The sequence below is a fragment of the Lepidochelys kempii genome, chromosome 5 (genome assembly GCF_965140285.1).
Source record: "Lepidochelys kempii isolate rLepKem1 chromosome 5, rLepKem1.hap1, whole genome shotgun sequence".
NCBI lineage: Eukaryota > Metazoa > Chordata > Testudines > Cheloniidae > Lepidochelys > Lepidochelys kempii.
The window spans coordinates 98,043,252-98,064,406 of record NC_136384.1 but is presented as its reverse complement, the minus strand read 5'-3'; the positions used below and the strand labels follow the sequence as shown (position 1 = coordinate 98,064,406).

Genomic DNA, 21,155 nt, shown 5'->3' with positions numbered 1-21,155 from the left:
AAAGCAGAAACTTATTCTTTCATTTTTAAAAAAGAAATAAACAACAGGGATAATCTGAATTTTCCATATTAGCTTTTGTAGCTTCTGTTTTAAATTTAATTACATTATATTAATTGCATTGCATAAAGTATTTGGCTTATGTCTATTTCTCTCTTGATGGACTTGCTATTAGGTAATGTTTTGCTAGTGCCTTATAAAAACACTGAATCACTGTGGGTTCTCTCGGAACAAAATCCCTACCCTTCCATCATTCATGTACTTTCTTACTAAAGATGGAGCCCAAAACAGAACACACCCAAATCTGAGAACATTCGAACTCTGGCAAATCTGTGAGAGGGATTTGAGGTCAAAAGCCAAACTTGTACATGGATTTCAATTGCATTTCAATTGCATTATTTCATTTCAATTGCATTATTATCAATTATTTATATTGCAGTAGGGTATAGGAGTCCCAGTCATGAACCAAGACTCCCTTGTGTTAGGTGCCCTGGAAACACAGAAGTAAAAAGATGGTTCCTGTCTCCAAAGAGCTTATAAATAAATATAAAACAAGAAACAGGTGGATACAGACAGCCAGGGGATCATAAGAACATGAGACACTACAGGTCAGCAGGATAGGCAGGAGGCACAGCACACCAATTGCCTATCCACTGTAGCTGGTGCCTCTGTCTGTGTGCAGAACCAAATCCCTCACACTTTGAAGTCCAGAGCTAAATCTGAACGTTGCAGCTCAGGCCCATTTGTTTGTTTAAAAGTACCACTTATGGCACGTCCATTAAACTTGTCTGTTTTCACATCTTGGTTCTCTAAAATGACCATGGCCAATATCATCACTTTTGCACCTAATAAGGTGTGAGATGGAAAAAATCATCTATGGATACTGACCCATTTCTGCTCTAAGATCAACCCCAGTGGAGGCAAGGCTGACGGCCACCAGTTCGCACTGAAGACATCTGCTGTTTGTTTCTCAGACTCCCTGCTAGTCAGACTCCTCAGGTAAAGTGCTGCTGCTTTCTGTCTTGATTTTTTAGCTGTACACTCAGATGTGTCAAAATGTGAAAAGATTAAGATTTTATTCAGCACTGGGCTTTATTTTTATCTCACACTGGTTTCAAATCTATTGACTTCAATGAACCTCACCCAGTTTACACCAGCAGAGGATCTGACCCCAGAAGTGTTAAAAAAAAAAATGACAGTATCCTAACATTTCTGTCATTCTTTCTTTCACTCTGAAATCTGCTCTTAGTTAACTCCAGTGAATGGTTTTGCATGGCATTTGTGTGTGTGTGTATGTGTGTGTTTTGGACAGAGCCCATATTTAGCCTTCAAACAAACATCAGCCAATCACTGGAGTTGTAGAAATATTCTCTGGTTGCTAGGTGTGGTCACCCAACGGCTTTATAAAAATCACAAGCCTTAGGCTTTCCTCTTCTAGGCTGCAGCTTCCAGAGAAGTAACACTTTTTTAGCTGTGTGAAGCAAAAGGTATGCACTTTTTAGTTCTTTGTGGGTCTGTGTGGATTTAGCAAACTTTAACAAATATGTACTACAGTACATTCACCAAATGATTTTGTGCAGTTTTCTGTAGATTGTGTTGGTTGGCACAGGCACAGATGGGTGCAGTCATTTCTTAAAGTATTGCATTTATATTCAGGGGTGGGAACTGTCACAATTTTTCTTTACTTGAGGTACACAAGAAATCTTGCATAAATATTAAGGATTGGAGAGCATATTTGCTTGGAATTACCTGGTATTCTGTTTTTTAATGGGTTACCATGGAAAGCTATTTTTACAGCAAAACTATGAATAACAGGAAACTCATACCTTATATGGAAATGATTTTTTAAAACAGCTTTTACTTTGACAATAGTTAGCTGCTTAAAAACAGTATTCATTGTTTCACAAACTCCAGCTATAAGTGAAAAAGAAACCTTAGTGATAGTCTTAATGAGGAAGCCAAGAAAACAATCTGCTTTTATAATTAAACACTCATGTAAGAGCAACTTAGTATGAGTAAGTGCTGCAGAATCTGGTTCTTGGTCTGCTCAGACTTTCCATTAATTTTTTCTCCATGGGTGAGGCTGTTTCTCTCCTTTCTGTAGTTTTTTTGTGTCCCAAGGACAGGCTTTTGATACATATAAGAGTGAAGCACTGTTTCTTGGGTGCTGGCAGGAACATACAGGAGGCATGGACAATAGGTACACAAACACTTCTGATGTCTACACTATCAAAACTTTTTGCTAATGGGGTTCAACAACGTTAATAGACTTTCTTTCAAGACCAACTTAGTGTGCTATAAAACCCATCATGCTGATCCATCTAATATAGTTCCTGGAGAGGCAAACCCCCATATGAAATGTGGTATGCAAAGGTTTGGCCTGATTCCAATCTTACAGCAGTGTAAATCACAAGTAATCCCACTGAAGTCAATGGAGTGTAAAAAACAATGTAAGATCAAATTCAATCTCTTGTTTTGTTTCCAAAGACAAAAATTAAAAAGTATTTGGCTGCTGTTTAATATTACTACAGAGATTCAGCTTTTGGATAGTTGGACAAATTCTTGCCAGACTTCTGATAATCAGCCAAATAACTTTTCAAGTACTTATCAGAAGCAGGAAGAAATGTCTCTCCCCCTCATGGTACCTGCAGCTTGGTCACTTTTTCTCCCTTTCCATTGTGGTCATTTCTAGATGGTGCCCCAGCCTGAGGTTGGGAGTGGAGGGAAGTTTAGGAGAAGGTACCTCTCCTTAGTGATCCTGGCAAGAGTCCAGCCAGCTTCTCCATTTTCTCTTGATAGCAAATTCAAATCCTCTTGCTGTTGTTCCTCTCTAGCCCATTTCTCCTGCTAAATTAGGCTTTTCACTCTCAGGAGTGTGCTCAGAGACCCTGGAAGTGTTTTCCTGCACTCTTGCAATCTTTTATTATCACTTATAGTAAACTATCATGTTGCTCCAATCAGTATACATTGTTTAAACTGGGCTATAATGAATTTCATCACATAGACTCATTTATTTCTTAACCCTCTGAATCAATTGAACAAACCAAAGTAAGGTTTTTAATGCTGCCAGAGTGCTGTTTACCTTGTAGAATAAAGAAAATCCCGTGAATAGTTTACTAGAAGAAAATGGATGGATTTTTTTGCCAAAATGTCTGTATGGAAAAGGGAAATGAGGGTCTAGACTTTCTCCTGCACCAAGATCTGGTTGACATAGGAGGGAGGGAATCAGTTATGGCTACCTGAATCTCATGCCATATCTACTTAGCCTCGGTGGAAATTAGAGCAGCCTAGGGGTTTATAGCAACTACCTATGGTCCTAAACGGACCTTACACTGGCTGAAAATTTGCAGAGCAGAGCTGTGCTCTGACTGGCCTCTCCTTACCTGCATCACAACCTCTAGACCAACTTAGCAGAATTCATAAAAGAATTAGAGGTTTATATGGATGTGAAGAAGAAAAGTAACTTTTGAAAGGCTACAAACCCTCAAAGCCAACTTCTAACTAATGGGCGGGGGGGCAGGAAGAAATTTTTCTGTGGGTTTCTTTCTCTTTCCTTTGAAACTGCTGATACTGACCAATATTGGAAACAGGATGCCAGGCTAGTTGCAACACTAGTCGGAACCCCTCTGCTTCCAAAACATGTTCCAATAGCTAAGGCTCCATGTGAGCAATTGCTGAATGCCATAAGGGCTGCCACATATACCTCACACATTCACTCTCAACTCATTGTGTCTGAATTTGCAGACATTACTCAGCCTCCCACTGTAGTCAACAGGAGCATAGCAACTCCAGGATTGGGACTCTTGCTTACAAAGTGCTTTGGGATGCTATGAGGATGAAGGTGATCAAAACCAAATTTTGTTTTCTAGTATTTCATTTTCTCCCTCTAGAAACTTGGGTCAATATGTCGATGGTGCAAGCATTTCTGAAGCAGGCCTGGTTTATGGACAATGAGGAGCAGGAGTGCATTGTAAGTACTGCAACCTCCCAAGAGCATAACTTTCACATACAAATGACGTTAGAAACACAGTTAAAAACATCAGCACAGATTGCCAAAATGTTGGAATCAATCTGTATTTTGTTATATACTTAAGGGATGAAATCATTCCTTATTGAAGACAATGAAAAAATTCTCATTAACTTCATTGGGGCCAGGATTTTACACTAGGTACTACTAGCATATGTTTATGATGGCAAGTCCAGTATCAGATAACAGATATTATTCTTATTTACACACAGTAACATCTAGTTACCAGTTTGTATCCATCACCCGTTTGGGCCAACCATTTCAGTTACTGTAATGAAATGTCATTCTGTGTAGCCAGCTGTCATAAATATAAGGGGAAGGGTAACAACCTTCCTGCATCCAGTACTGTAAAATCCCTTCTGGCCAGAGGCACAATATCCTTTTACCTGTAAAGGGTTAAGGAGCTCAGGTAACCTAGCTGGCACCTGACCAAAAGGACCAATAAGGGGAAAAGATACTTTCAAATCTGGGGGGGGGAGGGGAAAAGGCTTTTGTCTGTCTGTTCTGTGTGCTTGCCGGACACAGATCAAGAAAGCAAGCAATCCAACTCCATTAGAATTAGTAAGTACTAGCAAGGAAATGTGTTAGTTTACTTTTGTTTTGGCTTGTGATTTTCTCTGTGCTAAGAGGAAGGTGTATTCCTGGTTTTCTTTTTGTAACTTTAAAGTTTTTGCCCAGAGGGAAATCCTCTGTGTTTTAAATCTGATTGCCCTGTAAGATTAGCTTCCCTTCTAATTTTAGAGAGGTGCTTCTTTTACCGTTTTTCTTTCTAATAAACTTCTGTTTCTTTTAAGAGCCTGACTGATTTCTCTATTGTCCTAAGACCCAGGGGTTTGGGTCTGTGATCACTTTGTAGCCAATTGGTTAGGATATTATTCTCAAGCCTCCCCAGGAAAAGGGGTGTAAGGGCTTGGGGGGATATTTTGGGGGAATAGGAACTCCAAGTGGTCCTTTCCCTGATTCTTTGTTAAATCACTTGGTGGTGGCAGCGTACCCTCCAAGGGCAAAGAGTTTGTGCCTTGGGGAAGTTTTACCCTAAACTGGTAGAAATAAGCTTAGGGGGTCTTTCATGTGGGTCCCCACATCTGTACCCTAGAGTTCAGAGTGGGGAGGGAACCCTGACACCAGCCATTGATACTATAAAAAGCAAAGCTAAAATGAGTCCATCTGCCACACAAGGGAATATGGACACCTAAAGACTATAAGGATGGAATGACATTTAAAGAGGACACAGGGACCCCTAGTGCCATGAAAATTTAAAAAACAAATAAAACAAACAAACATAGGAAGCCAAGAGTCTGAGACTAGTAATGTGAAGGAAGAACTGATTGAATCAAAATAAGTTATTTGTTCTCATGCAGATATGGTATGATTTGGATAAAAATGATTAGGGTGGGAAGGGTCACTGAATATTGTAACAAATGGGATCTCAGAAAATGAGTACTGGGTCCTAGACTCATCAATGATACGGAAGGATTTGCAAAACGGAAAAGGGCTGCATCATTTAAAAAAATTCTGATGATACAGAAATATGATACATTGTTGATACACCAAGGAGTATGTTGAGAACCTTCAAGATGACCAAGCTGATTAGGGCAATGGGTAAATGGATGTCAGTGATACACACCAGTAAGAAGTCACAGTATATGGAGAATGTAACATTCCTTGATGAAATAGGAGAGGAACCAAGGAACCAAGGAAAGATTGTAATAGTGTGAAGTTGGGAGCTCTGGTCCGGCTCCTCTGTGCTGGCTGAGTTGTGCTCAGGGCAGATGGTGGACTGAGGTGGCTTTACACCATTTTGTGGCACCCCAGTCCGGCAGCTTTTCTATCCAGGGACTGCCTGAGCACAGCAGCCTTCTGGCCAGACTCCCTTTTCATCAGCATGGCAGCCCCAGTGGCAGCATTACAGCCTGGAATTCTTTTCATGAGCAGTTGCTTTGGTTCAAAAGATTCACCATGGCAGCCAAAGTAAAAATTAAATCATAGGGCATGTGTGAGACCTTGGGGCACTGAAGTGGGCAGTGCCTCCTCTTAATGTGCCACATCTACCAACAATGATCCTGGTGCACATTTAATAGTATTCAGTACATGTGACTCTCCCTAGTCTAGCTTTGCCAAAATACATGTGTATGTTAATAAACACATACAATGATAAAATTAGGGAAGTAGGCCATCACCCAGTTGCTTAGTGAGATATCAGCACTTCAAGTAGATTAAGTAGTTCATTTTGCCCTATGCATCACAATGTATCCAGTGCAAGTACACCTTGTTTCTTGTATCTTCTTCCTTAATCATTCACTTCTAAAGTTCTTTAAAATATACCCAGTAAAGAGAGAAAAGGCAGGAGGTAAGACTGAAGACACAGAGAACAGATGATTTATTCTATGAAAGTTCAGATGTTGGCATTTGACCCGTCTGATGTAGTTGTATAGTGTGCTATCATACCTCACACCCAAACAGATTTGAATACCAATAGTTTGCACTTACATATTTTATTTCATCCTAGGATTTCAAAGCATTTTACACATTAATTAATAAAGCTTCACAACACATCTGTGAGCGAAGAAACTACTAATCTCATTTCACCTGTGGGTAAAATAAGGCACAGAGTGATTAAGTATGCTCTTACATTGGTGGCAACACACTGACTTCAGTGGAGTTGCTCCTGGTGCACTGGTGTTGTTGGACCAGAAACAGATCCTACGTGACTTGCCCAAGGTCACACAGCAAGTCAGTGGTAGGGCTGGTAACTATATAGCTAAATAGCCTTGTGCGCTACTCTTTCCCTTCTTTAATAATGGGGTTACATTTCCTTCGTTGATAATGGCACAGAGAGTACAGTTTTCCCAATTAGGAAACTCACATGAGCATCTTCTTGGCATAAAAATCAGTCTCTGTGAAATGACCAAATTCTGTTTCTTTTAGAAAAATTCAAAGGGTGGATCCGCAGTCCATACCTACCCTAACTTCAATCCATCATCTGATGCTGCCGCATTGGACAAAGCTATAACTGCTAAGGGTAAGAAGACTAAAAATATGACACACAGTTACAGAATTAGGATTTTTCCCCAGGGAAGTTAAGAATGAATAACCTTAAATAAAATGACAGAACCAGAGGTAACAGCATTCAGCAGAGAAAACTCATACATATCTAAAAGACTAGCGAGTTATCAAAACTACTGAATTCTGAATGTGTCACATGGGAAAAACCTGAGCGTTCTGATTTCTTAACTTTGTGTTTCAATTTCAGACTGTAACGCTGCATTAACAGTTCTTGCATTTATTGCACAAAGGGTAACAATATTATAAATGTAATCTTTAGAGAACTGAAGGAGAATTTTATTACATGCCAAGTTAATGATTTTGATTTGATTCCCATAAAATGTCCCCAAGATTAAGAAGACGTGAATTTGCTGATACTGTGCTATGTGCTGTTTCAATTACTCTTTTGTCTTTAATGAATTTCACATTGGGCGCTTTGCCCAGAATATGACATCTTTTTCCATTAGACTTACTGAAGTTAAACATGAGCGGGATAGCTAATAGTATTTATTCTATTTAGCTATGGCCTAGTGTGGGTACTTTGCTCAGAACATTTCAGTGACCTTGTATATGACACCATAGCAAGCACGGATTTCAGCAACCTTTAAGGAACCTATTTATCTGCTTTCTTGGCTATAATCACAACTTAGTAAATTAATTACAACATTTTCTCCTCGGATAAATGTAAATGTGTCTAGCAGTGTAAACAAGACAAATTTCAGAGAATATAATGTACAAATCATGATTTGATTACATAACTTAGAGAGACAGGCAAGCAAAATGGAAGGATTATGAAAATGATTTAAAAAGATTTCGCAAAAAGAAAAGGAGGACTTGTGGCACCTTAGAGACTAACAAATTTATTTGAGCATAAGCGTTCGTGAGCTACAGCTCACTGCATCCGATGAAGTGAGCTGTAGCTCATGCAAGTTTATGCTCCAATAAATGTGTTAGTCTCTAAGGTGCCACAAGTCCTCCTTTTCTTTTTGCGAATACAGACTAACACGGCTGCTACTCTGAAACCTGTCATTAAAAAGATTTGTTTTCCATCACTTTCAGGTGTGGATGAAGCGACCATCATTGATATCTTGACTAAAAGAACCAATGGACAACGCCAGCAGATCAAAGCTGCATACCAGCAGTCTAAAGGAAAGGTACAGTAACAAGAAGGCTGCCGTTAATATGCAGCTTGAGTTTTTCAATATTTGCAGCTAGTCCTACCATGCAGTTTTAGCTTCCCAAAACATAATATTAGAAGGAATCTTCTCTATGTAGTCGCTGAAGGCTGTGGCTGGGAATGATGAGGTTGTACTGAAACTACATTGCAGGCTCAGATGCGCAAATGCTATTAATCTTAATGGCCATCATCATTCTGAGGTAAAGTTCCAGGCTCTAATCCTGCAAATCATCCAGCACCTTAAAGTCCCAATGGACTCATTGAGAGCCATTGGGAGTTGAGAGCTCTCACTAATACTTTGGAGGCATTTAGTACTTTGTAGGATTATGCTCCAACATAGCATGAGAAGAGCTGATGTGTTCACTTGTTATCGTGGATATCCGTATGAATTGCCAGTCTAATAGTATATAGAAAAGCAAATATAAAGGGCAGGACTGTGGCTAACCCTTGTGCAGGTATTCAGGGGGAAGGATGCAAGAAACCTTGTGCATCTTGGGTAGGGTTGCATAGGGTAGGGTTGCCAACTCTCGAGGATTGTCCTGGAGTTGCCAGGAATTAAAGATTAATATTTAATTAAAGATTATGGCATGTGATGAAACCTCCAGGAATATGTCCAAGAAAAACTGGCAACCCTACATAAGGGCCAATTCCAGTCACAATATCTGTGCTTGGAGAACGAGGGGAAATCTCCTCCATGTGTGCTCAGGATGGGGGTATCATTCCAAAAGGGGCAAGGAAGAGGCAGAATCATGGCCCTGCCTCACTGCTACACCAGCCCATTGAGTGGGTCTGGTGCACAGGCTGCTCCATCTTAGTGGATGTTACAGACTGCACCCTTACTGCCCCCTGTGCTCAGGGGATTGGGGATCATTGTATCTCCTTGAAAAGGGTGTTGCTCTGCACCTTCCTACAACAAACTCTCCACTCTAGCCCATAACTTTATTGTAAACTGAAATATTATTTAAACAATCAACATACCTAAATTACTGAGCCTTTACCTCCCCTGCTAAGTCACAAAGAAACCAGCAATCAAATTACTCTCCCTGAAGTGGCTTGCAGGGAACCACTAAGAAAACAGTTCTAATAAAGTGCCTCTTTTTGATCTAGGTTTCCTGTCTTCCTGTTCAGCAAACCTCACTGTGGTTTACATAGCCTTACCCCGCCCCAGAGAGGAAGCCCCAGTTTTGCAGTTTTCTTATTTTATTAAGGCCTACATTAAAACTCAGTTTCAAAGTCACAAAGAGCCTGGTACTTTAAGTTGTCAGGATCCATCTCACCCCTTTTTAAAACTAAAATTTAATTTTCAGTTTCGACAACATGAAAGATTTTTAAAATGCTAAAAGCATATTCTCTAGGGACCTATGTACTCTAGTGACTGGTGGAGTATCAGAAGCTAAGCAGAATTCAGCAGATATTAACTACTGAATCTAGTGCTCCCGTAGCAGCCCCATTGATTTAGGAGGTCCTAACTTGCAGAACAGAGTACCCCTGCTTGGTGTATCAATAAAGAGGTGACAGATTCTTAAAGCAATTATTAGAGGCTTGTTTTTGGGGTGGGCATAGGGCTATAGTTTTTGCACACACTGAAATGTCAAGAACTGCATTTAAGTTAGGAAGCATTGGTATATAGGATATGTGAAGATCCACTACTAAATCCTAAATTTACAATATTTCTAACGTCACTTGCCAGTACTGAGCTTGTTGGAAAAATCTCTATTTTAATAGGGTAGGAGAAAGAGCACTTCTGAACACTTTGTAATAGCTAGTTAAAGAATCATCAACATGAATAAAAAGCAGACAAAGTACCCCAGGCTTACAACATGATTCTCAAAAATGGAAGGTGAATTTTTCCTAAGGTGCTCATGGGAGGTGGAATAGGATTACTCAGTCATTTTCTGGGTGCTTTTGAACTGTGGGTTTTTAAAGCTTGCCAGCTTACAATTGTTTATCCTTCCTTGTAGCCTCTGGAAGAAGCTTTGAAAAAAGCCCTCAAAAGTCAGCTTGAAGACGTCGTCTTGGCTTTGTTGAAAACTCCAGCCCAGTTTGATGCTGAGGAGCTCAGGGCGGCTATGAAGGTATGACAATAAAATTTCAGCACAACTCCCAACTTAAAAAACTCTGCAGCTATCCTTGCTTATATTCTGCAGTTATATTTAGATTCTAAAATTGGTTGCAGTGCGAAATAAGAACACCAATAAATTCAAAGTGTCAGACAAGAGTAGCATCTGTATTATTTATTTAAAAGTTTGTGAAGATGCATCCATAGCTTGCAAGTGCCAATCAGTTAAAAGTATGAGCGTGTATAGTTCTAATTTCACCCTCTGAAAACTGGACTATTTAATACCCTGGTGCAATAAAGCCAAGTTATCGATTTGCACCTGCTAAATAATTTCCTTTTGTTTGCTTCGTGACTATAATTATTTCATCAAGTTTGTTAACATCTGATTTTACTTGCATCAGTTCAATGTGTACAGTCATCTTGAATACAGTATTTGGTTCTTGAACAGTTCATTTTGTAGACTAAACAAGAAAAATTCCACATGGAAAACAAGCTTTCTGAATTGCCCCAGGTGAATCAGAAGGAGCACAAATGGACCCCTCCTTACCTTTTAAAAAATATACCACCACCACAAAGCAGCAGAATGGACTAATTCTTCAAAGCTAAAGTTATAGTCAGGCCAAGTAAAAACTCTGATGGAGAAAACGTATTTAACACTAGACATATGGAAATATAACCCATAAACTAAAGTTCAGTTGGCAAATGCAGCCCTTGATAGGGGTTGAACAAATGGTGCTCTTTCATTTTTGTCATTTCCCTGTAGCATTTATTAAACTACTATTTTTTTTAAAAAGGAATTGTATTTCCTTCCACCCAGTTTTCTCAGAGCAAGCCCTACCTATAAGCTGCTCAGTCTTTGTAATACCTGTCTCAGACATTAGTAGCATTAAGTATGATAAAGAGGAACTACAGTAAAAATAATTTATAGGATGGTGTGAAATGATTATTGTTTCTGATTTACTGGAAGGCTTGGCTCACTGTATATGGGCTCCCAGATGAAATAATCGTCCAAAAACTTATGCTTCTGTAATCAAGAACATTGATTTTATAGTTATCACATGTGGTTCTGTGCTTCTAGATGTTATGTTTCCCTATATATATAAGGTCAGACAAAATTTGCTCAACCATTTTCCAACAGGGGTTTGGAACAGATGAAGATACCTTAATTGAGATTCTGGCTTCAAGAAACAACAGGGAAATCAGAGAAATCAACAGAGTCTACAGGGAAGGTAATTCATAGGTTGTAAAATTACATGAACAGAACATATCATTGGGGAAGGAATAAAGGCATGTTTGGTCAAGCTGTTTCTCTCCCTAGTGTTGGTGATTTTGAAGCATCCATGGCCAATGCATCTGAGAAATTCCATTCCTGGCATTAAAAGTTTCACTCCAAAGCAGCAGGAGAGACCTTACTGTCCCCTGCTTCTTCCCATGTAAACCAGACTCCTTATGGAAAATGTGACTCAAGGAATTTATAAAAAGAGATGGACCTAAAGCATCCTCCCCTTCTATGTCTTGCCCACATGCTCAGGGTTTAGCTGATCGCCATATTTGGGATTGGGAAGGAATTTTCCTCCAGGGCAGACTGTCAGAGGCCCTGGGGGTTTTTCGCCTTCCTCTGCAGCGTGGGGCATGGGTCACTTGCTAGAGGATTCTCTGCACCTTGAAGTCTTTAAACCATGATTTGAGACATAGGTTAGGGGTTTATTACAGGAGTGGGTGGATTATTACAGGATTCTGTGGCCTGCGTTGTGCAGGAGGTCAGACTAGACGATCATAATGGTCCCTTCTGACCTTAAAGTCTATGAGTCTATTCCCAAGGTTAGATATTTGGATCAGAATCCAGACTTCACAGTTCATCTCAATTTATTAGTAAACAAACTAGAGAGAGCACATAAAAATTATTCAAAGACAAAGATAACAATGGGACCCAAATCAAAACGACTAATTCCAATATTGATAAAAACACATATTTAAGTAGGAGATTTGGAACTGGAGGGAATATTTCTATAAATGAGATGAAATAATTCTTTAAATTATCATGGGATTTTTTTTCTTATTGTTTTATTGTAGAGCTTAAGAGAGATCTTGTAAAAGACATTGCCGCAGATACATCTGGAGACTTCCAAAAGGCTTTGCTTGCTCTAGTCAAGGTATGCCATGTTCAAATACTTCCAATAAACTTTATTTTTAAGAAGGAGTTAATAGTCTTGATTGAGTTAGATGACATATGTGCATCAGCCAGAGAAACCATGGGCGACTTGTTTATTGCTTTTTACTCTGTATTAAAAAAACCCCAAAAAGAAATCTTACTATGTGAAGTGAAATTTCTCTCTAAACAAGTTGATATTTAGAATAATGTTTTCATCCAACTAGAAGTTACAGAAAAATCCTAATTTTTACTGGCCTCTGTTTGCTTTTAAACTTTTTCACATGATCAGAGTTTATAAGTATTTTGAAGGTAATAATAGAAGTGATAGAAATTATTTAATCTCAGAAGATGGCAAGTTAAACCGCAATGCCAAGAAAGCGGAACATAAACCTTTCAACTAGATATTAGGAAATATTTCTTAATAGTAATATAGCTGGATAAAAGCAGAATGTGTGGAAGGTGGACAAATTGCCCTATATGCAGATATTTAAAAGCAGATTAAATAAAACAGTAGTGGGCATAATATATAAAATCTGTCTGTAAAGTCAACAGGTATCAGACTCCATGATTCAGGGATCTGAAGTCACAATCTGTGTGAAATTTCCCCCGCAAAATGAAGAATTGAAATTTAAAATATCATCATGAGATAAAATTCTTGATCAGAATGAAAATTATTAAGTCTATCTTAAAATGAGTTAAGTGTCTGAATTTTTACCTAATGGTTAGATTCTGACACCCCTTATTTTATGGTGAATAGTACTTTACTTCATAAGTAGTCTCAATGAAGTCTTAGAGCAATCGACTTACCCATTGGAACTTCACCTTAGTGCTCTCAAACTTCATGCTAAAATGGCATAATGGGAAATGACATTCTTTCCAGGGTTATATAAACAAAATGGTAACGTGAGATAATGAAATTTTTTAGGGTGACCGAAATGAAGATGGCTGTGTGAATGAAGAGCTTGCTGACAGTGATGCCAGGGTAAGAAAAGGCTCTGCACTCTATTTGAGAAATGTTTTCTCTTGTCTGTTTTATTTCCATGCTCAGCATAGATTGTAACAAGCACAATCTCTCTAGCTGAGGTCATTATATAATCTGCTATACTGGTGTCCTCCCTACCCCACCCAAGATCTTTTATTAGTTTAGGGATTGACTGAGTCTCTTTTCTTGGAGAATGCTGTTAGAATATGAGCAAGTAGAGGTCTGTAGTGTGACTGATAAGTTACCGATGACCTCTTCCTTTCATATATAAAAAACAATATATCTACCAATTTCTGACAGGGGAAAGAAGCGTACATGGGTGAGAAGAACCACCTGCACCATCCTAGCCAAAGGAAACTTGGTAGCACTCTCCTTTTTAGCTACAGCTTTAGCTTTGTAATCATGGGCTTTTCAAGATTCCTTGATACTTATTAGTATGTCGTTACTTTAGATTTTAGAATAGTTTTTATGAAAGTTTGAATACCACAAAAATTTCCCATAGTACAGCTTCTAGATTAGTGTGATTTTTTATTATGGGCAAACACCCTGGCCAACAACACTGAAATAGCAGTCTATCCTGAGCTTTTATGCCTGTAGGTAAAATCACGTCATCACTACTTTAATTCAAAGCTTCAAAATTGATATAAAGGCCAGCTGGTTGGCCTCATTGTAAAGCTCAGTCCCGTAGTATGTGAGTTCAGTTTCCTAGTATGTGAGTTCAGTTTCCTAGCACATGTTTGCTTTCAAACACACACATACGCATGTCTGAGAGGACAGCACATTCATCCTTTACAATGGAAGGGGTACATTACAGCACTCAGTTAGAATCTCTATAGGTCTATTTAAGTGCATCGTTGTTGGGCTCTAAAGGGAGTACTATTGCCAGTTCCTTTGCTGGATGGAATTAGACATGATAAAGGGGTCCTGTCCCACAGGTGATTATTGTGGGTGGAGGATGCCTGAGAGCTGGGGAAAAGGAAGAGGATGAGTCTGGTTTTTCTGGTTTTCCATTAATGGCCGTCATGGAAAGAAAAGGAAGATCTGGTGTGTAGCTTTCCCATATTACATTTCTGTGGAATTCTTAACTGAGTTTATTTCATATTTGGGTCCAGCAATAGAAAGCCAGTCAATCCTGTACTTTCCACATTGACAGCAGCATACTTCTCTCAGGAACAGTCCTGTTAACAAATGTTTGGAAATGCCAAGCACAGGTGTCTAGTGGCCTGTGAAACTATTATGACTTTAGCCAAGAATGCAGTAACAGTGGGAAAAACTAAGAATAATAATCCTCTGGACAAGTTTGTGGAATGTGAGGCATTCTATATTATGTATGGAATGTCCTTAGTCCTTGATGAAGACAGTGGTGCAAAGGCCTCTGTTTAGCTGAGGGTGACAGCATTAGATGTACAGTATTCCAGGTTGTCTCATTGTAAGGATAATATACAAACTTCTGTGCTTTACAATAGGCCTTATATGAAGCAGGAGAGAAAAGAAAAGGAACAGATATCAATGTATTCATTACCATCCTTACTACGAGAAGCTTCCCACATCTTCGAAGGGGTAGGTTGAATGAAGCTTTCGGCCTCAGGGGAACTGTATTTTAAAAATGCACCTCTCGTATATCTGAGTAACAGGTGTCAGAAGTATTGAAACACCTTAGGATGTGAACCAGTGCTCACTTGAAATCAAACAGTCTTTCCATTGACTTCAAAAAACACATTGGACTGGGCCCCAATTTCTAAAGTCAGGTGCTATATCAGTGTAAACAGATGCTGTATAATCCAATGAACAGAAACATGCACATGAGAAGGTTATTTCAGCAAAGGTTTGAAATAAGTTATACTTATGAAATATATTCCCAATACACACATTTTGGATGCTGGTATACAATAACTGGTGCATAAAGTGGACATTTCACACTATGGGTTGAACTGAATCCCATTTTGAGGATCTTCTAAAGTAAATGCAGTAGATGTGTATCTGTCTTAACTTGCTTTTTGGAGGACTGTTTGTGCTTCAGGGAACAATCCAATGCACTAACTGACTGAGGTTAGGAAGACATATGAGCAGGTTATCACATAATTAACTATTATGGGGTTTCTTGTGATTTCCTCTGAAGTATCTGATACTAACCACTGTTGGAAACTCAAAACTGCTGCAAGCTTTTCAAATTGTAGCTTATTTCCTACACTGTATATCTCTTGCTGATCTGATGACATCCTCAAACTGTTAGCTAACTGTCTATTCCATATGTTGGACATCAGAGAACTGTCTAACATTAACAAAATGAAGAGAGCAAGAACATAGTATTTTCCCAGTTTTCACTAAGCTTGATATCCATGTCTAGTCTTTCAGAAATATTCCAAATTTAGCCAACATGACATGAACAAGGTACTGGACCTGGAACTGAAAGGCGACATTGAGAACTGCCTGACAACGATTGGTATGTAATCCCCCTTGCCAAGTAACTCACTGCTTCTCAGCTGTGCTTCTTTCCATATTAACTATATGAAAGTCAGAAGTAAACTATTTTTCATTGCCCAATGGGAAAGGATCCTGGTCTCCTACTGTGTTTCATTAAAAACTAGATACCATACATGACAGTTTGGTATCTGACACTTTGGAAAGTTCAACTGGAAAAAAATGGAGTAAACAGGAGTTATTTCAAATAAATAAAAAAATATAAATTAATGTGTGAAAATGCACATTTCATAAAGAGATGTTTTTGTTGAAATCCACCTATCGACTCTGATTCTTATTTGTACTAAAGTTGCTTTATACCTCTGGCTGTGTAAAAGGCCCAAAGAGCAAGCATAAAATTAATTTAAACTCACTTTAAGGCTCTTTATTCTTCCAGAGTGGTATAAAGTTGCTCCAGTGTAAATACAAATCAGGGCTGTAGAGTTTTTATTCTCCACACTGATTTACTTTCCATTTTGATAAAATATTATAAATCATCCACCTAAGGCACTGCTCAGGGGAATATCTTTGTAAAGACTCAAGGCAGGTGTTTATGTTACATGTCTGTTATTATGCCCTTTAAACTTTCTATTCACCACGAACAGTACAAATGATGGGAGCCTAGGTGGAGCTACAATACTGGGGACTGCCCTGTGGCTGACCAATCCTGACTTAAAACATCACACCTCAGTGGACTGAACATGGGACTGGGAGTCAGGAGACCTGGATTCTGTTTCTAACTTTGCCACTTACTCTTTGGGTGACTTGGGCAAATTGCTGATAGACAAGGCTATCTCCTTTCTAACATCTCCTGGGCCCACTTCAAAGGAGGGAGGGATGAGGCAGAACCATGTTCTCTCCACACACACCAGCCGGAGTGAATCTGGCCAGTGATACAGAAGAGTTGCATTCTCTCTATGATGTGATGAAGTGGGTATGTCGCTTGTGCACCAGAGAGCTCCAGGAGACATTGAGTCCTGTGGATGCAAAGTGCTGCATAAGTGTGAAATATATTGTTACTGTACTCCCAACCCAGCTCTGAGTGTTTGGTGCAAACATAACACACCAATTAGCTTTATTCCTTTGCTAGGTTAATTTGGGCACACACAAAAAATGGAAAAGTACCAACAGCACCCTCTAAAATACATCATGATATTAGGCATATGGTTGGTATAGTTAATTTATTCCAGTTTAGAAACATTATGCAGTGAGCAAACTGCTTCACTTTGCCACCTGAGAACTGGAGCGTATTTTTTAACCTCATGCTGGCAAATCCCAACTCAGCACTGACTACAGTACCCTTCCCCCACTTTGCATGTGTGCTTTACTTATAAGTCATATTTAACTCTGTCACATTGTTTCATTGCAGTGAAATGTGCCACAAGCAAACCAGCTTTCTTTGCAGAAAAGCTCAACTTGGCAATGAAGGTAGAGTATGCTGAAAAACTTTTGTTTGGGGAGGGAGAACCTTTTAATATAAGATGACAAACTGGGCCAGAGCATCCTGCCATAAAAAGCCCCTCAGGAGGAAAACAGAGGGAAAAGAATTCAGTGAGTTTCCATACACTTTCCTGTCTGGTATAAGGGGCTCAGGGTTTTATCTCTATAGGAACTCATCTGCATCTACCTATCTACAATGGACACAGTTAAAAAGTTAATTTGATTTCAGTGATATTAACAGTATATAAAATGGGGAATACTACTAGAACTGATAATGTCTCTATACCCGGAATGACCTTTAAGAGCATGCCAATGGAAGCTGTATTTATCTAGTAACTTATAAGGCCTCATCACTGTAGAAGTTTGGAGATCACATGAGACCATAAGGGCCACTCTAATGAGGATGTTTCCCCATCCCTGTGGTTAGGAGTTTACTCACATAACTCCCATTAGCATTAATAGGAGGTATGCATAATGTAAACCCAATTGTATCAAGATGACAAGACACCTCATGTTTTTATTTAATATAGAGAACCTGTGCTTTCCCTGACGTTGAAAACAAGTCAGATTTCACTTGTACCTCCACACACCAGAGGAAAATCTGCTTCTCTAGAGAACCCTCGCTTTAAGGGGCAGTCCAGGGCCAGCAGAAAGCAAAGGAGCCTTACCAAGCATATTTCTACACTGTCAGGGGGCTGAAAGGGGAGAATCTGAAGGCATCAGAAGCAGTGCAGGTTCTGGGGCCCCAGCCCCATGCTCATTCAGACGGGGGTGGTCAGATGAATCCACAGCTATTTTTGATTTATGTTGCAACAGTCCATTTGCCCCCATTGTTTAACATGCAATTGCTTTTGATGTGAAAAATCATACAGGTTGTCAAAACAAACACGTACCACCGTGATTTAAGAATAATGCTTTGTATGCCTAGGTAATCATGATTTATTTTTAATAGGGCTCTGGGACACGCCACAAAACACTGAACAGAATCATGGTTTCACGTTCTGAGGTTGACATGAATGAGATCAAGGGCTATTATAATAAGCTGTATGGCACACCTCTCTGCCAGGCCATCTTGGTATGTTTTTCCTTTCAGCTGAAGCTATATCAACTACTGAATGTAAAATGTTATTGTAATTGGCTGGCTCAGGAGGCTGGTAATGGGCTTGATAGCGACCCTTTAGGTCACCAATTTTAATTCAGGCGGGGTTGAAAAATCGTTACTAGCTGATGTTTCATCAGTGAAAATGGTGGTTGGGCTGAGTCCTTTCCTGGTGAGTCAGGATGAGTCACAAAAGCCATCGCACATGGCGATATGCAGCACTCTTTGGCAGTTTCAGCCAGGTGGCGCATCCGATGAAGTGAGCTGTAGCTCACGAAAGCTTATGCGCAAACAAATGGGTTAGTCTCTAAGGTGCCACAAATCCTCCTGTTCTTTTTGAGTAAACATAGAAACTGAACTACTCTCTCCTCCTTCGCTGTGGTTCCACATGAGACACAGTGGGAGGGCATGGTAGAAATTCTTACACTGCCCCTGTCCTTGCTGTAAGGATCCTGGGGATAGACAGAGGGCTCTGGTCTTCAGGGGTGCCCATCTGGCACTTTTCCATTACCAATTCTGCTGCTGCATGCCATATAGTTGTAGCTGTGTTGGTCCCAGGATATTAGAGAGACAAGCTGGGTGAAGTAACATCTTTTATTGAACCAATTTCTGCTGGTGAGAGGGACAAGCTTTCCGGCCACAGAGTTCTGACCTGAAGAAGAGATTTGTGTGGCGAGAAAGCTTGTCTCTCTCTCCAACAGAAGTTGGTCCAACAACAGATATTACCTCACCCACCTTGTCTCTTTAATTCAACTACTGAAATTAAAAAAAATATATACCTCTAAATAGGACAAATTAATATAGCATTGAAAAAAGCTGCTTTCCCAGAGCAGTAAGGCATCCTCAGCAGAACTCAGAGGGTGAGACCCTTAGCTCGTGTAAATCACTAAGTAATGCCAGCTTACGCCAGCTACAGATCTGTCTCTCTGCCTTTAGGCTTACTTTTTTTAAAGGCAAAACAAGAATGCACTTATGGAAAATTTAAACAATCTCCTAGTAGCTCACTGATTTAAATGTACCACTGCCAAATAGCTTTCTGAGAGCTACTGAATACTCACAGTAACAAACACAGTGATTGTAGAGGAAACGTACAGTACACGGACTAAAACACTCACATTAATCTTTGCCAGTATCTGCCATTTCACAGATAAAATACTGGAGATAGTACAGTGGTGCAATTTACTAGTATTCTTAATATATATCTATAAATGATTCTTTCTCTCACATGATATCGCACTGTATCCCATCTTGATGCAAAATTACATGACTGCATTAGAACATTGAATCTGATACACATGCTATCTGAATCAGGCAAGATAGTACATGCTATCTGAATCAGGCAAAGCCTAGTCACACTTAAGAAAACATGGAGCTTAATAAATTAGCTGCTCATGGAAATCATACTCCAAATTGTTGAATTCTGTGAGCAATTAAATATCATGACATCTAAAATTATTTCAAAAGAACCCTATCTTAACACAAGTTAGGAATAGCCCAATCTTAATATGGGTTAATTATAGTTTAAATAAACATTCATGTTAACTGATAAAGGAAGATTTTCCATTTCACCCATTGTAGGGAAGTTAAGCCACTCGATCGGGACTCAGGATATTCTCAGCTCTGCCACAGACCTACTGTATCAACTTAGGCAAATCACCTAATGTCTTTGTGCTTCAGTGTCTCATCTATAAAATGAATCCTTTCTGGTTCCCACCATTGTCTATCTTGTCTGCGTATGCTGTGATCCTGAAGACTTTCTCATGTGTTTAGTTTTATGCACTCTGAGTAGTCCCATTATCTTAGTGGGACCATACAAAGTTCATTGAGTTAATCATGTGCGGCCTTAGTTTGGGAAAAGAACTGTCTCTCTTAGAAGGTGTATATCCAGTGTCCAGCATAATGGGGTCTTGATCTTAGTGGGAATCTTTAGTCAGAACTGTAATAATAATTTTAGTGTTCTTAAATTGACAGGATGAAACCAAAGGAGACTATGAAACCATTCTGGTGGCTTTATGTGGTGACAACTAAGTTTCATGATGTTCTGATGCGTTCCAGCCTTGTTACCGAGGTTATCATTCCCTTCGTCTCAGCTGTTTACAAAATATAAAATGGCTTTAAACAGAGATGGATCTCTGGTTTGGAGTGTGGTCCAGACATGTACTATCTGGAAAATCTGTAGCCTGGAAAATGTATTTTGATATTACTATTCTGTGTGACATTATTAATCCCTTTTTTTTATTTATCCAAAACCAAAGAGTATACTTAAAGGTTCTATTTACTTTAAAAAGATTAAGCATATACAAGGTACAGTTTTTCTCTGAGCTAGGCAAGTGTAACTTTACAAATAAAATTAACCTGTGAAGAGATCTAATATGTCCTTTATGGCTTCTCTACATTTTACGCCTGATGTTGTTGCATATAGCATATGCAAATGAATGAGAATTTAAAACAAGGAGAAAAATTCAACAGCTTCCAGCAGCACAATTAAATTCACAACTTAGATAAAACATAACTGAATGGGATTACATAAATGAGTCTCAAAAGCAGAACACAAGATTAACTAGCAATGCAGTGTATTTTTTTTTTTAATGAAAGATATCAGCATCATGAAAACTAATGCTGCTTCTGTCTTGCTGTCACCAATGGTGAAGGCTGTGCATGGGGAATGCTATTCAGATTCTTTTTCAAAATTTAGAACAAACATAAAATTGTGCCCT

General features: G+C 39.1%; 1 protein-coding gene across 1 annotated transcript; it reads left to right on the top strand.

Annotated features, from left to right (window-relative positions):
* The first annotated feature begins 1,400 nt into the window (after window positions 1-1,400).
* ANXA1 (annexin A1) lies at window positions 1,401-20,821 on the top strand. The gene is made up of 13 exons (XM_073345139.2): window positions 1,401-1,484; window positions 3,888-3,967; window positions 6,953-7,046; window positions 8,129-8,223; window positions 10,208-10,321; window positions 11,444-11,534; window positions 12,379-12,458; window positions 13,383-13,439; window positions 14,906-14,999; window positions 15,787-15,882; window positions 17,269-17,327; window positions 18,292-18,414; window positions 20,410-20,821. The coding sequence occupies exons 2-13, from the start codon at window positions 3,902-3,904 to the stop codon at window positions 20,464-20,466; spliced, it is 1,026 nt and encodes a 341-aa protein (XP_073201240.2). The 5' UTR covers window positions 1,401-1,484; window positions 3,888-3,901; the 3' UTR covers window positions 20,467-20,821.
* Window positions 20,822-21,155: the final 334 nt, after the last annotated feature.